Raw genomic sequence first — 17,194 nt, forward strand, 5'->3', positions numbered from 1 at the left:
TGGCAAGAAGGTTTGCTTTGTCTATCAGCATAGTGTCCAGAGACTGGAGGCACTACCATAAAACAGGCGATTACACCAGGAGACATAATGGAGACCATAGGAGGGCATCAACACAGCAGCAAGACCGCTACCTCTGCCTTTGTGCATGGAGGAACAGAAGGAGCACTGCCAGAATCCTACAACATGACCTCCAGCAGGCCACAAATGTGCATGTATTTGGACAAGTTGTTAGAAACCGACTCCATGAGGATGGTATAAGAGCCTGACGTCCACAGAAGGGGGCTGTGCTCCAAATCCAACGCCAAGGATGCTTGGCATTTGCCAAAGAACACCAAGATTGGCAAATTTGCCACTGCTGCCCTGTACTCAGATGAAAGCAGGTTCAGACTGAACACATATGACAGAGTCTTGAGACATAGTGGATATTATTGATCTGCTGCCTGCATCATCCTTCAGAATGACCGGTTTGGCAGTGGGTCAGTAATGGTGTGGGGTCTCACAGCCCACCATGTGCTCAGCAGAGGTAGCATGACTGCCATTAGGTACTGAGATCAAATTCTCAGATCACATGCTGGTGCAGATGGCCTAGGGTTCCTCCTAATGCAGGACAATGCTAGAGCTCATGTGGCTGAGTGTTTCAGCAGTTCTTGCAAGATAAAGGCATTGACTGGCCTATGGACTGGCCTTTCTGTTCCCCAGACCTGAATCTGACTGAGCAAATCTGGGACATTATGCCTCAATCCATCCACCAGCATCAGAGTGCACCACAATCTGTCCAGGAGTTTGAGGATGTTTAAGTCCAGGTTCGGGAGGAGACCGCTCAGGAGACCATTAACCACCTCACCATGCCCAAGTGTTGTAGAGCGGTCATACAGGCATGTGGAGGCCACACACAGTACTGAGCCTAATTTTGACCTCTTTTAAGGACATAAGGTCAAAGTTTGGATCAGCCTGTAGTGTATTGTTATACTTTAATATTGTGTGTGAAACAAAAGGGCCTCCATTACTTAATACATTCAATTTCCATTGATTATTTTCGTGATTTTGTATTCAACACATTAAAATTTGTACAGAACAAGGTATTAAATGAGAATATGTCATTTATTTATATCTCTGATGTGTTATTTGAGTGTTCCCTTTTATTTTTCTGAGTAGTGTATATTACTCTTGTAACTTTTTTTATGTTTTAAATTGTGTGTTTGAGGTTGCTAGTTTACATATATACTCTATGTAATTTAAGACCCAGCTGCAATTTGCTTGGTTTGTTTACTTCTTGTTTATTGTAGTTTTGTGCTAATAAGGAGTATTTCTATCTTGTTCTTCCTACCTAACCTAACACTTGGTGTTTGCCTTCTATTGAACGTGTGCCTATAAATTAATAAGCATGCTCTCTGTGTGCAGAGTTGCTGTCAACAACAGTCTCCATAAGACCTGGCTACATACACGTACATCATGCAAACACAATCACAGACTTTGACTAAGTCTTTATTACTTATTCTACCTGTCAGTGCTTCACCTGACAAACTGCATGCTTGGCTGCCTTGAATTTAGCAGAGACTATAAATAGAAAAATGTTGACACTCTGTGTTTGCCAGATAATAAATGTTGCTGCATTGGAGAGCCATTTCTGATTTGCTTTTCCTGTTCACCCTTCAGAATGCCTGTTTCTCTCTCTGTCTCTCTCTCTGTCTATATCTTTTTACATTCCTAAAATGCATTTTCCGTCATTATGTTTTGATCGACAACATAAAAAAATAGCGATTCTTCAATTTAAATGAAAACCTGCACTGAGGTGTTACATACTAAGCACAATCAGTTTGCACACTTACAATATTTTGATTTTATTAAAATATGTTGTAGGAAATTCAGTCTTTTAAAGAAAAAAGCCGTGAAAAAAATCTATCTATACAGGTAATGCTGACAGTTTTTTCATAATTAACCTTTTTTTTTTGACAAAATAGAGGTTAAAATTCTTCTGTTCAATTAGGTCTCTTAGAACATTTACATGGTATTCGCATTAAGGACTTCACCTAAAAATGTATGTATATGATGTATGTATATCATGAAAAAATATGTTATTGGTTTATTTTGTGTACCAGATCAGCCTTATATAAATGCATTTGATGAGTGAAGGGGTACACCTTGGATGGCCCCATTTCCTCACAAGGCAACACAGAGGCACACAGGACTAACCATCAAACTCATACATATAGTCTGTAAAAGGAAGCTGAGGTTATTGCATGCACAGGGGCAACATGCAAATTCTATACAGAAAGAACCTAAGGTGATATAATGACATGTTAAACTGCTGCTATTACGAGGGATGATCAAATACCTTTGTTGCAATTTTCTACAAGACAAGACAGTAAACTAATGTATTAAATAAAAAACAAGTGTGAAAGAAAATTTCTCAGGAAATGTGCAGAGAATCACCTTTAAAAGAGGCAACGCACAATTTCACTATAACATCAGTGTTTCAATTATCCTCACACCGGGGACTACCTCAGTTTGTCTCCAAGTCAGGCTGCACAGAAATCAGAGCAAGTGGGAGCAACACACATCAAAGAGTCCACCAAATCAAAGGCATTAAAAAGAAAACTTTATGTGAGCTTTTTTACTATTTTTTAAAGGCATTTTGGAGAAGTAATTTATTCAGACCTAAATGTTTTCTCATGAAAGTTAAGAATGCCTAACCTGAATTAGTAAAGGACAGTAGCTAAGAAAGCCAAATCTGTGAAGTTAACAATAAATCACAGTTTATAGTATGCCTCTATACTATGCATATAAACAGACCTCATGTCCGACTGTCAGGGTTATCCCCTTTTGGGACTCTGAGTTTTTAGTTTTCAATTATTGGTTATTCTGTTTTGTTGATCTTTGGTTTATTTTCCATTATATTTAGGCAGTCCTTAGTTACTCTCTGTTGCCCCCTTGTGCTTGTTTCCTTTCCCTTTGCTTCCTTCTACTTAGTTCCACACACACCTGCTCCTTATTCAACTCATTAGTCCATCCTTTGTTCTGTTCCCCCATTTACTCCACCTCTGCAGTAATAGTGCTGGTTCCTTGTTGCTTTTTTATTCTTCCATCGTCTCTGGCCTCCCACGTGAGGATTCTTGATTTTTGATTGTCTGACTCTGTTTTTTCATTAAATCTACAAGATTTACCACTGCCTCCTGGTCTCTGCATTTGGGTCCTCAAACAACCTCCATACCAATCGTGACACAGACAACTTCACATGGTTACAAGAAATGTAGCTATTCAAACTATGTGTGGGACTATTTTAAGATTCAATTCTCTACTATTGCTGCTAAATGTCGCCTTATCCTGCCAGGTAAGGCTCTTTATACCCGTCATGTTTCAGTCACTCTAAGACCAATGAACCTCCTCGTACCAAGACCAACTTCTGGAGGTGGTCTTGATCTGCTTCCAAGCAGCCTCTAAAGTTGTTGACCACTGGAGTGTGTACCATCTCGATCTGACCCAACTACAGAAAGCCTTAGCTTTGTTTTTACTTATTAAACCTCTCTAACTGGGTCTCCTAATCTGCCATCTTTTGCTTATAAATGTTACTAAATTGAGTGAATCATACCCTTCGGCTTGTAGGACGTATTTGTCAACATTGTCAATAGTTATAAATAGAACATTGTCAAACCTGAGATAAATAAACTGCTGTTGACCCTAATGAGTCTGCAGATGTAATAACGGCCCAAATATAGAGAACAGAAATGCAGGCAGGAAGAAAAAAAAATGTTAGCCTTATTTTTATTTTCAGTCTATGCTTAGTCCTTCCTTAATCATCTCTGTGAAATCGGAGCAATGAGAATCACATATTTTATTTATTTATTTATTTTTTGTTCTCAAAAAGTACCTTATGCAACCATACAGCACCGAACAAAAAGTGGATCAAAGGCCTTTTCCTGGTGTGACAAATTGGTAACTGGTCCTTTTAATCAGTGGTTAAACCAGACACCTACCAATACAAATAGATGCTTTAAGCTTCTAGACGTATGAAGCTTCAAGGTCTCTGGTTTGAATACTGAATGTTTTTATGACAGCAAATAAATGGGTTATCCAAAATGGGGGATTTTATGAAAAACCTGATAGACTGTGAACAGAAAACATAGTTACAGGCAATATTGAACTTGTGATATTATCAAATGAGATATCATACACATTTTTTAGTCTAATGATGTGTAAAAAGCCTTGAAATAAAATTAATTCAGAAGCATTACACAACCTTAAAAACAATAACTAGTTACCTGGAGGAAACTGACTAGAAGGGTGCATTGAGGAAAGAAGAGAAGATATGGCTGGGAAGGAGGAAGGACAATATAAGGTTTAGTCTAAAAATATAAATATTAATTTAATCTGTTATTTGCTTGTCCCAAACTTATACACATCCAAAACATAATTTAATTGAATTTCCAAAAAAAAAAAGAAAAAACAAACAAGCAAAAAAAAAAACCCAAACATGTAATATAAGGATCGTCTAAAGAAAAATAAATAGAAAATAATGATTCTATGATTCTATGTCAATTCGCCATCAGGGTTGCAGTCAGTAGTTTGATTGTTCCTTGGTAAACTGAGATTTTTAATCACTGCCAAATTAGAGCTTAGGGAGTACTTTATGACTGTTCAGCATAAAACACTAATTAATTTGCCACTAATAAAGTGACGTAATACATAACCCCACAAAGAAGCTTTACAAATCATTGGAACAATCAAAATAAAACAGTTTAGAGCTCTAGGTGTCATAACTGCAGCTTTCTAGTGTGTTCTTTTTTTTTCTCTCTGCAGCACTTTTCTTTCATCGCCTCAGGCTGTTTAATGATGAAGACCAGAGCTGTCTGCATTAGATGAGACTCCTCTGCTGGCTTGTCATGTTGTTTTTAAGTTTTCTAGAAAAGGAGTCTGCTGAGTAGAAGTTGATTCTTTAATCTTAATAATGCAGCATGTAAGCAGTAAAAGCAACAAAAGCAAGACACCACGGCCTTAAATGAACTCATCAGGAATTCAATAAACAATAAAGCCTTGAGGAGATGATGATGATGATGATGATTTGTTTCGTTATCAGTTTAATTTCTGAATTAGCACTAAGCTTCATTTTATGTAATTTTCAACAATTAAAGTGACTACTCACGATACCATTTCTTGCTAATGAACTGTGAGTATATATATTTGTACAACAGGGTTTGCATTTAAAGCAACTTCAAGAACAAAAAAAAAAACGGAACCCCCAGTATTGCTTTGCAATTCCCTTGTGTGTGAAGAGCTGATATAAATCACCACAGATGCACACTTAGCAAGTGTGGGCATCTTTGTTTGAACGGACAAGAACTGCATGATTGCCTGTTTCCGCAGGCGGTTGCATATCAGCTATCTGCTAATATTAATAGATCAAAATGTCCATTTGGTAAGTTGTTGACATATCAGAAGATTAAGTTGACCTGCAGTATGGTCATTACAACAACAGATGTAACTGTTTTTTGTCTGGCTGGACTGCCACTGTGTGTTTCATTACTAGTGGAGCAAAGACGGGACACAATCTGCCTCAAGACAAGAAGTGATAAAGGAGCATGCTGGTAATTAGAAACATGAAACTCCCAGAAACCACAAAAGAGGACAAAGGATCAATAGTCCTCAGAGGAAGCTAGTAAACTGTCTGATTTAAAGCAAATAGAGATTCACTCAATTCTATCTTCACTCATTTTACCTATTCTCTCAGTGTGGCATAAAACATAAAAAGCGTTACAAACTTTTGAATCATAGCTTTGTTTAAGGTCCCTAACTCTGCCATCTGTTATGCTGGGTTGAACCATCTGGATTCAGTCTTACCAAAAACAGTTATAAAGTATGCCACAGCACATACATAACTAATATAAATCATTAGTAAGCGCCACAATGGGACAAATGTAAGTCAACACCAGTTTAAAATTTGCTTCTTTAATAACATGACCCTAATATAACCAGATAAATGCTTTAACTGAGCATTCTAACTTACTGTTTCCCAACAGAAAGCCATATATGGAAGTGAACTGAATAAGCACAGTACTTATAATATTTAATTTTTAAAGCAGTCTTCATGTGTTGGTTTCATAAAGTTGTTTAACCTCTAACATCTACAGAAACATGCAGACAATTAATAAAACTACAAATTTTGTAAAAAAAAAAAAAAAAAATGTATGTATTTGGCGCTGTTTTACTATTACAAAGTGATTACAGACATTTGTATATGTTCACCCCCCGCGAAGTATAACATGCATTCATATTTAGCCACTTTATCCCTAAATAAAATCCTGTCCAACCTGAATTAGTCACCTTTAAAGTTCACCTCTGTGCAACTTAATCAAAGTAGAAACACAGCCGCTCTGTGAAGGCCTCTGGGGTTTGATGAAGACCAAGGAACCTGCAGATGGACTGAGATAAACTTTAAAAATCCTAAGGCAGGAATTATTGAAAAAAAAAAATACTGCTATACAACAGTATGTGCCAGTGCACAGGTCAGACCTTGATCTGAAAATGAAAACAGTTTGCTGCAACTTTGAACCAACCAAGAAATGCCAATCCACATGAACCATGAGGGCAATGATCATAAGTAGGTTGTGAAAGTGTGTCTACAGGTTTATGATGTCAATCTGCATATGTTGAGTGCAGGGAGTGTATGTCACACAGCAGCAGGAAAAATTAGCAATTTGCAATTTGCAAATTTGCAACACTGAGGGCCTAATCTATAAAGATTCCATATAAAAAGCTCAAAATTGCATGTGAAAATTAGTCTTTGTAATTTGTTATTGTTAATGTTATTTTGTTAATTTGTTAATTTTATTTTAGCGTGTTGCAGGTGACCAACAATGTTTTTTGTGCAAATGTTTAGATGTGCAAATTGATTTAGTTCCACCTATTAAAATATACAGATTGAGTGTTCTCATCTTTTGCAGAGGATGAAAATGGGATGACAACAGTTAATAATAATAATTATAGTATATCTCAAAGGTCAACGAACAAAAGTAAAAAAAAATTAAATGAAAAAATAATCGTCCTTTGTGTATGATTATGATTTATTAGATAGAAGGGGAACAAACCCTTTTGTAAAGAGATGCGCACTCCATGTTCCCCCATACACTCCTGTCTTTTTGCAGACTCATAGGATATTCCATTTTTCGTAAACATGCCGAAATATTTTTGTTCAGTCACTTTTTTTATTTATTCATGTGGTTTAATTGTTAGCATTTGTTTCTTTACTAATAGTAAATGCAAATATGTTCACGTTCTCAAATATTTCTCCATTCTCTGGCAATGTCAATGGCCTTAGATATATTTCTGAGTCAGTTTGCACATGACTTCAATGCAAAAAACAGCTGCTGCAGTTGTGTTAACGATTAGAAGAATTGCTTTGCACGTGGTAAATGTTTACAATTGCATATCCGCAACCCACAATTTTGAGTAGTTTCGGCTTTAAAATGTCATCTGAATATTGATGAATACAAACACTGTTTGTTGAATGACAAATGCAAATCCCTTCTTACCTTCTTTGAAGATCTGTTCTCCGCATACAAACATGATTTCAGCTGTTCATACATGCACAAACTTTCTGAAGAGCAGGACCTATGTGTTGTAAATAACTAGCACTTCAAATTAAGCTGAGCACACCATCCTAATAGTGAAAAGTGGCAGTGGCATCATCATGGTTGGGGCATACGTTAGAGGTACAGGGAATTGATGGGAGGATAGATACTGCTAAATACAAGTAACCTATCGCCTCACCTTACAGCAGGTCAACAACCTATGCAACCAGAGCTTCAACAGGATGGTTCAAATCAAAGCATCATAAAGTATTTGAAGAGAAGTAAAAGTCCAGGACTAAACCCAGTTCTGAGAGACAAAACCACAAATATATTTTCTGCTCTTCTCTTTATGATTTAAATGCTTTAAAAACGTTCTTCCACAAAGTATTGTACCTCGAAAAGTCCAGTTGAATTTCATAGTTGTATCAAGTTCAAACATTAAGTCAAGTGAACTTCATAGGATGTCAATAGTGCTGTAAGAGCAGAAATGCTCACCCATTCATTTCTATTTGAGAACCCCTCAGCCATCACTCAAGTCACCTGAATCAAGGTGCAAATGGAGGTCAAGCAACCCAAGGAGGGTTGTATTACAGAAGAGGTGGAATAGCTGATGACACAGGGCACACCCTCAGGTTACTAACTGCAGCATATTGACACGGATGAGTTCCTGCAAACTGCTAGTAGCCATTACTTTTCAAGCTGCACAACTAATAGTGCCTGAAATGGGTGTGTCATTTGATAACATTCTCTTTCACACATTATGAGCTCAGATAGATAGATAGATAGATAGATAGATAGATAGATAGATAGATAGATAGATAGATAGATAGATAGATAGATAGATAGATAGATAGATAGATAGATGGATAGATAGATAGATAGATGTAAACTGAGTACAATAACAATAACGGCAATAGCGCCATCCAGCGATTGCAACCGGAATGCAAGTCTTTTGTAGCAGCTATGCTGCAAAATACAGAGAAGAAAACATAAGCAAAACAAAAGCAAACTAAAATAACGCATAGCTGGCAACTTTACAATAATCACTTCAAAGACGAAAATCCACATGAGGGAAAAAGTCCCGAACGGTGATTGCTTTTCTAAGGGACATATTTAAAGTGCAACAATGAAACCAGCAGAAAGGGGATGAAGAATGAATGAAAACTTAACCTACCTCCTCTACTGTCAGAGGCATGCAGATGCGGTACTCCTTCATCAACATTTTTCTCCCTCACAGATAGGTGATGGAAACTAGGAGAAAACTGCGGCTTTGTGAGTTGAACGATCTCCACGATACAAGCAAATAGATCCAAGGAAACGGTAGTAAACACCAGATCCTGCTTCACTTCTTCATCAGCAGCTGTTCCGCAGTGCACGGGATTCTCTGCACACAGAAGCTCCTGAACTGCAAGTTTTTTCTTTGTTTGTTTTAAATAATGCTAAATCCTTTAGCAGTTGATAAAACTAGTTAATCGGCATCCATTTAACAGTAGATAACGAGAAAAAAAAACACAATTAACAAACTCAGATATAAGTCCCTTAACAACTGCTTTTCGTTGGCGGTTATGTCAGAGGGGGTAATAAATAAGCAGAAATTAATTCACTGTGCCGTTATCAAATTTATCAGCACGTCCCTTAGTTCTCCTCTGACAGCCCTGTCCGGAGATGCGCCGCGCCGAGGAGCAGCAGCAGCTCTGTGAAGCAAGGGCGTAGGTTTGATTTTAACTTTGGTAGGGACACGATTGGTCGGGTGTCATTGGTGCTATGCAATATGCACGCCCTTTTTTATGCTCGATGTGAGCATCCGTACTGATAAGAGGAATTCAATGTTAAAAGAGAAAAGCATAATTTTGCTACATTAATAAAAATTAAATAAAAAAAACACTACACTCATTAGATGCTGTTTATCAATGTTTGAAGCATTAATTGATTATTTCAATAATCGTCAACTAATTTAATAATTGATTCATCATTAACTGGAGTATAAAGACTCTAAAACATAATATAAATGTAAAATGTGTCTTTTTCCAACAGAGCAACCCACTTAGATCAGTAATTATACCAAAATTGTAAAACTACAATACATATATATAATCAAAATTCTCCATCCAGAACTCCTCATGTGGAAATATTTTAGTTTCACCTGGTTTATTTAGACGTCACCTGAAGCACTGAATGGCAGCTGCTTCACCTACAAGCTGCCCTGCATCATTATTACTGGATATCTGTGTTTCCTATAATCATATAATGTATAAGTGCATTTTTAATAGTAAAGGATTAAATGTAACACAACCTTTTATCATTGTCCTATATTGCTACTGTCTGACTGTATAAATAGCTCCTTATGTATATTTTCTTTTTAGTGGCATCATCTACAAACACAACACTGAGAATGAGCCTAAGTTTATTAAAATATAAAATCACTTTTAACAATTATAAAAGACAATATAACACTATCTTATCTGTAATTTAATAATATCCAAAATAAACAGTCAGATTCCAGCATTTTTACCAGACATTAATGTTTGTACTAATTTACTTATAGACTGTGTGGAAATCTATGTAAGATAAAATCAATGTTAATATTCTTCATCTGTTTGTTCTTCTCTTTATCCTATTTCTAGAAGTATAAATAGTCAATTAAATTATTATTATTATTTGGAACCCTAATTATGCTTTTTAAACGATATACAGCAGATGTTTAGCCGCCATTTCTTGTTGTTTTCCTCTATAAGAGAAATAACACCTGCTAATAATTATACCTGAACTTCCTCAGAGTCATCAAAAAATGAAACCAGTAACAGCAACTAAATATTGGTAAAAAGGAAACCGTCACATTTTCTTTTTTAGGTGGCTGTGGCTAAGAATCAGAAATGTTGATGGCTTACAGCCTTTATTTGCCCATTTTGTGTCTTCAGAACTCCTGGCTGACTCAGAATATTTCGTTTTATAAAAGAAAAAAAAAGGTTTTTGTTTTTTAGTGTACATGATATTCATTTTTTTTATTGGGACTAGTTTCATAGTCTAATATTAATTGTAGTAACCGCTGCATTCTAGTGTGAATAAATTTTCAATGTTGTGCTCCAAGCACAGCGGACTAGAAAACAGCCAATCAGAAAGAGAGAAGGCGGGACCTAAGGCAGAACAGCCAATGAGAGTGGAGTTAAACAGCGCAGCACAGTTCAATGCGCTGCTAGGTGAAAGGGACAGGAGAGACCAGGCAGAGGAGCTGCGAGAGGAAAAGAGCCACTGCTGTAAATTATAAACATGTTGCTCACATCCAATTATTGGTCGGGACAATTAGGACGGTTCAAAACTTTGGTAGGGACATGTCCCTATGGTCCCTATGCAAACCTACGCCCATGCTGTGAAGCCTGGGAGCGCGCAGCAGCAGAGTGAACCAAGAAAAAACGCATCTGAATGACATCTGAAATATATATCAGCAGCAGCATGAGATGTTCATATGAATGAACTGCTTTGGAGGAATGATAGAGAAAAAAATGCGTCTCATTACGGTTAGATAATCTCTTAGTTTACATAGTTTGTCACAATAAATCCATGCATTAAATTAAATGTACATTACAATGCTCTATTTTTACCACGAGAAAAAAAATATGGCTCAATTACTAATGTATAATTTATAGCATAGACCCCGTTCAATGTTGAATGATAGATTCTTCAGAATTTCTCCTATATAAGAACCGTGGTTCTCATTGTGCTCAATAACCAAAATCTGGCCTAATTGCATTCCTGGGACTGACCTTGGTCCTGAACTGGAGCTAACCATGGTCCTGAACTTTATCTGCGTCAGAATTCTTCGAAAAATGTAATTATCTGCTTTTCTTTAATGTGACAGTTTTAGCTCATCTTTAGGGAACCCTTTAGAGATTTTAGTGGTTTTATTAATAGAAATAATAGATCAGATCATGTTCCTTCTAATTGCAATAAACTGCAGGACTGATTTTAACGTCCCTATACTTTCTTTATAGTATGTTTTATTTCATTTATGTTTGTCTTGTAAACCAGGAGGGACTCATATACTTAAAATTATAACTTTCTTCAAAATGTGGGTTTTCTGAACTTTCATAACACTCATGATTGGATGATGTGGTCAGCAGTATAGTTAAATAAATCATCAATCAAAATAGCTTTCAAGTCTGTATTGTTTAACATGTTGTGAAATGACGTGGTAAAACATTATTTAACACCTTATATTTTATATATTGTGTATTCCTGATTAGTCCCTTGGTAATTTTATGTGTAGCTTTAGTCGCGTAACAGATTCTTTTGTTTTACTGTTTTACTGTGTTTTTTTTATTTATTATTTATTTATTTGTTTATTTTTTTTGTTTTCCCCTCGTTTCTCAGCATCTTGGTTAAACTTCATAGCTGTGATCAACCACCTCTTTCAATGTCATTAATCACTTGTGCGTTTATTTTCTGTTTTTATCCACACCTTGTTAAATCCTTCTCTTCCTATTTTTGTATCTCTTATTCATTGGTACCTCACTTAGCTCTGTATTTATGTGACTCTTTGGGCTTAGGTGTTATGTATTTTCCACAGAGGTACTATGTTGTTGTTGTTTTACATTTAATTTTCCCAGTTTGTATTTGTAGGATTTCAAAAGTTGCTTAACAATCAGATATGTTTATTTGTGACACAAGTAAGATAGATAAAATCTGCAACCGTGAAAATATTGGACACTCAGCCCAGTCACAATGCTCTAACTGTATTTTGTAGATATAGAGAAGACTGGTAGCAAAAAAAAAAAGAGCATATCATGTAAAAGTTATTGTATTTTCCTCTCTGTTTGGTTTTCTGTACTTTTTTTTTTTTTTTTTTTTTTTTTTTTTTTTTTTTTTTTAGAATTAGAAGAATAGATCTGAGCTTGCATCCAAAAAGTATGAATTGACCTTAGCATTTTAAAAAATGCTATTTTTTTTTTTTGTATGATAGTCATGTGATTAATTCAGCTTTTAAGAAAAATATGGAACTGCGAGTTGAAATATTTGCATTAACTGTAAATAGAGGTGATCAAAGTGACAGCGTTTACAGAGAATCATTAAGCTGTCATATAAAGGCATGCAGTATCCCATGTTCTCCGCTAGGTGTCACCAGAGATATTTGATTCTGAATGGTAAAATGGCATAAGATGCAGGTGTCACATTTGTCCTCAAGGGTCAAAACAGATGTTCTATGCCAAAGAGAGCTTAGAGCAGAATGTTTTATATATATATCTATATATCTATATATATATATCTATATATATATCTATATATATCTATATATGTCTATATATATATCTATATATATATATATATATATATATATATATATATATATATAGATAGATAGATAGATAGATAGATAGATAGATAGATAGATAGATAGATAGATAGATATAGATATAGATATATCAGAAGCAACTATAGCTGCCTAACCAAGTAACCTAACTGGTTACATCTGAGGAGCAGCTTTGATTGGTTTAACTGGTTTTCAGTGTGCTCACAGACCAGAAGGGTCCCGATAAATAGAGAGGGTAAGGTAAAAAGAAAAATGCAACTGAAAAAATGGTTGAAATTTCAATTTGAAAAAGAATATGTAAATTCAATAAATAATTCACTTTTTAAATGTATAATTAGGAAAGTTTTTGTAATCAGCATTATGAAACGCTGTAATTTATTTAAAAATAAATGCTTAAATTGCATTTGATAATTGATTGATAAAAACTATTTACAATTCCTCTTTCCCTTATTCAGTGACTTTCTTAGTCCTCCTTAGCTCACAATTAGACTTAGACAACTTTAATGATCATTTTGTAGACACAGAGTGTATACAAAACACAATTTCGTTTTGTACAGCTTTCCGACAGTAAATGAGCAGCAGCGTAGCAGTGAAATGAGCATTTTCATTTCATAAAGTGCAGCAGTGATCGAATGTAAACAGTGTGGGTGAAAAAATAACCTGTTGCAAAAGGAATTGATGTCCAAAGTTCAGAGCAGTCTAAAAATATATCTATATATTTGGTAAGAAAATGCAGTAGAAAAACATTTTTAAGTTGAGTTCTGTTTGGTTTGGTGTTGTCAGTGTGATGCAGAGTGTGTGACTTGATGTACAGTTTTTTTGAACAGTTCAGCTGCTTGATGGCAGTGGGGAAAAAGCTGTGCAGAATTTGCTCAGCCTGCATCTTTATCTTAAATCTGTTTGTTCCTTAAGTTCCTAACAGAGCACTTCACTCTCAATCTGCAGGTTTACTTGCAGTCCTTCAAATTTCTAAAAGGCTGGCTCTGTTGGAGGTGTGTTCCTGTTAAAAAGGTGTCAGATAAAATGGGCAGGGAATTGGAGAAGTATAAATATGCTGAATTTGAATTAATTAAATTGCATTAATATCAGTGAAAGATTCTTCAATATTAACTATCAAGATTAACTTAAAAATACATGTTTCTGCACATGCTTAACATCAGTTTTTTTTTCTTTTTCTATTTGTTTTTTACTCTTGGCATTATAGAAAAAAGGAAATTTACACAAAAATATCTTGATCTGTGCTATATTTAGGGGTCTTGCAGCTATATTCAGGTGTTTTTGCATATGGTAAGATTCAATTTATATCACGGACAGATTACCAAACACAATGAAAAGAGCATCAAAGAGACAACAGACTGTTGTGTCGAGCAGGAGTTTGCCCTGAAACGGAAGGGTTGTTGGTCCAACCTCTAGCTCTGGCAAAACACTTCTCCTGCATTGCATACTGATGCTTGTCTTTGAGTACCTGAACAGATTATACAAATTCAATTAAGGCACCAAGGTGTCCCTTTGTTACACTTGTAGGCCAAATGCTGAGGTCCACCATTTAATAGCAACAAAACATTTTAAATGCACTAATTGACAATTGACTTCCAATAAAGAAGAATTGAGTTTACTTTCACTAGAGGATATAGTCAAGCAAAATTGTGTCATATGAGACATTTACAGTGCATGAAGTAAATTATAATGCATATAGACAAAAAGCCTTTTTTCAAACATAAATATGATAATTGTTTGACCCCCTAAATATCATGTTTTATTTTAATTTACCATCATGCAAAGCCTATGTTTAGCATTTATGATTTTTCTTTCCGTGAATCGTGTTGTAAATTCCTAACTCAAAGGCATTTGCTATATTTGTTTTCTATATGATATTTTAATCTTTTTCTCTCATTTAATTATTGTCACTAAAGCTCCTGTAATTAATTTCTTATGTTGCTTTCGGTCCTCAGTGGTCAAATCCTGCACGTTATAGACGGTTTCATGGTTCAGTGCAACTGAATAAAATAAAGTCTTTATTAGCTGGATAAACTTGTTTCAATAAATGTGGTAGTTTGGCCAACTGAATTACCTGCATCAAAGGAGAGACATGTGCAGCCCTTCAGGGCTTTAGTTTAACGACCGTCTTGTTTTGTTGATACAACAGTTCACATCTTTTATCTCAAGGGGGCGCTTTTAACTCAAACTCTGAGTGAATTTGCAGCGTTTAACACCTCTGTTTTTAGACAAGAAGGACAATTAGGCAAAAATCCAGACCTATATGCACTAGAAAGAAACAAGTGAGCATGCCCTTCTCCATCATTTGATAATGTCAGGGATCATCACTCTTATTGGTAAAGAACTAAGTTCACAAAACTGGTTCCTTGGGCTGGTAATCAAAATAAAAAAAAATGCAGGGCAGCTCTTATAAATATTAGAAAATAACTGCTGGATTGTCTGAGCAAATATATTTTCAGCATCTTACTAAAGATTTCCATGAATTCTTATTGGGGAATTTTAAACTAGTCAGTCGGACTGTAGGGTATCTCTAAGAAAAATATATGATTGCAAACAACCGTCTTTAATGTAGAATAGTAAACATGTGCGTGTGTTCTACCCTATTGGTTATGCTTATCTCATTAGTATGCCTGGAGGGTTTCCATTGTATTCAAACTGCTGTGTGAGAGGAAAAAGTGAGGCTTTTGTCTCTCAAGCTCATTGATATTAAAACCACAACATTCTTACAAGCAGCTCTTACGTGTAAAGAGCCACACATTAAGATAATATATACATATCACGGATTGGTTAAACTGCCACATGGTAAAGAATCGGAAAGAAATGGAAATTGCAGTGCAAACATTTATATTTTTAAAATTTTAATGCTCTGTTCTAAAATAGACATATATATGGTTAATGCAAGTACAAGCGCATAGAATCTTAGACACTTTAGAATTATGAGCAACTTTAGACTGACAAAATGCACACATATACAATGTACTCTGTATTACAGCTAATATCAAAGAGCTGGCAGCGAGGAGAAACTGTTGCTAAGAGACCCGGCTTCCTCGCCTTTTGCCGTTCAACATCATTAGCTGGCCTTTACAGTCACTTTTCTAACCACTCAGCCTGGTCATACGATGTTCCTGTGGATGAAAAAAAAAAAGGGTTCACCTTTCTGCTTTGACAATCCTTTAGGTGTTTCCTGTAACCAAAAGGAAAATGTTTTATTGAAGCCACAAGTTTTGGAAAGAGAAAAGGTGTTTGTGTCGACAGCAGTTTATTGACCAGATAAGCAGCAGGTGAAACAAACCAGTGTAGGGTCTGAGTGTAGCTGATAAAATTCTTCATTATTCCTATTAGTGCATTTATTGCCTGACTAATACAGTTGGTTGCAGTTTATCTCATGCTTAAAATGCTGCTGCTGCTGCTTTTAATACACAGTAAGTATATATAGCACATGCAGGGTATTGGTTTTATGTCAGTCTGTGAAAGTTTTTTTCTTCATAAATCTTGAAGACCATTACTAAGCTTTCCACCCTTTTTTGTCAAAAGAAAGGGTCATAAGAGTCTTTATTTGCTTAATTTGCTTACTTACAAATTTCACATTTCCTTGAGTCTATTAGACAAATATGGACAACCATATCATGTTGTGAGTCTCTATGTTTGGCTTCAGCATCCCTCCAATAAATTTCTAAATCGACTAATCAAAGTATAGCTCAAATAACTAAAATATTTACATGTAAAACAACAATTAGTGTGGTGCTCTCTGGGAAATACAGTATTTATTCTAGTATCTGTCTCTGAGTCAGTCTTAGCCTCCACAGTGTGAATGATTGCAGCTGTTCAGCCAATGCAAGTGGTCCTGCACATGTATGGTAGTCCTTTATAAGGCAGCAGTGCACAGGCTTTTTGTTGGAGGTAAATGTAGGTTGAAGCAAGCATGAGCAAAAATGTGAAAAAATAAATGAATGATCAGAACCACAAAAGAGAGAAAAAAATAAAGTAGATAATGTTAGGATTTCTATCACATACAGTAATCCTTGCAACTCTGATGATCTTTGTCTTGGATGACGGCAGCTATTTCAAATGCTATCAGCAACTAAAGTACAGCAGAGCTAGAAGTAAAGTCTGACTGGAGAAAAAAGAAAGGCCTTTGTTGCATAAATCCTTTAATGCAATTCAAACAAAAGAAAAGGTAAAAATTCATTTTTTCGTTTATTGATATAATCAAAATCTAAGAGAAAAGAAAGGGTGTTTTGCAGATGGATACATTATAAAACAGAAAAACAAAAAGCAGTTGGATTTCAAGTTGTCTAGACAGCTTTTAGAATAATCCTTTTGAATA

General features: G+C 35.5%; 1 protein-coding gene across 1 annotated transcript in view; it reads right to left on the reverse strand.

Annotated features, from left to right (window-relative positions):
* The window catches only part of LOC119777693 (cytoplasmic phosphatidylinositol transfer protein 1-like), an 87,670-nt gene extending 78,408 nt beyond the window's left edge, over positions 1-9,262 (reverse strand). The window contains exon 1 of the mRNA XM_038276683.1: positions 8,740-9,262. Coding sequence (XP_038132611.1) covers positions 8,740-8,787 — 48 coding nt within the window. The 5' untranslated portion in view covers positions 8,788-9,262. The remainder of the gene's footprint in view (positions 1-8,739) is intronic.
* Positions 9,263-17,194: the final 7,932 nt, after the last annotated feature.

This window comes from Cyprinodon tularosa, unplaced genomic scaffold (genome assembly GCF_016077235.1).
Source record: "Cyprinodon tularosa strain WSP-4 unplaced genomic scaffold, ASM1607723v1 ctg126, whole genome shotgun sequence".
Classification (NCBI taxonomy): Eukaryota; Metazoa; Chordata; class Actinopteri; order Cyprinodontiformes; family Cyprinodontidae; genus Cyprinodon; species Cyprinodon tularosa.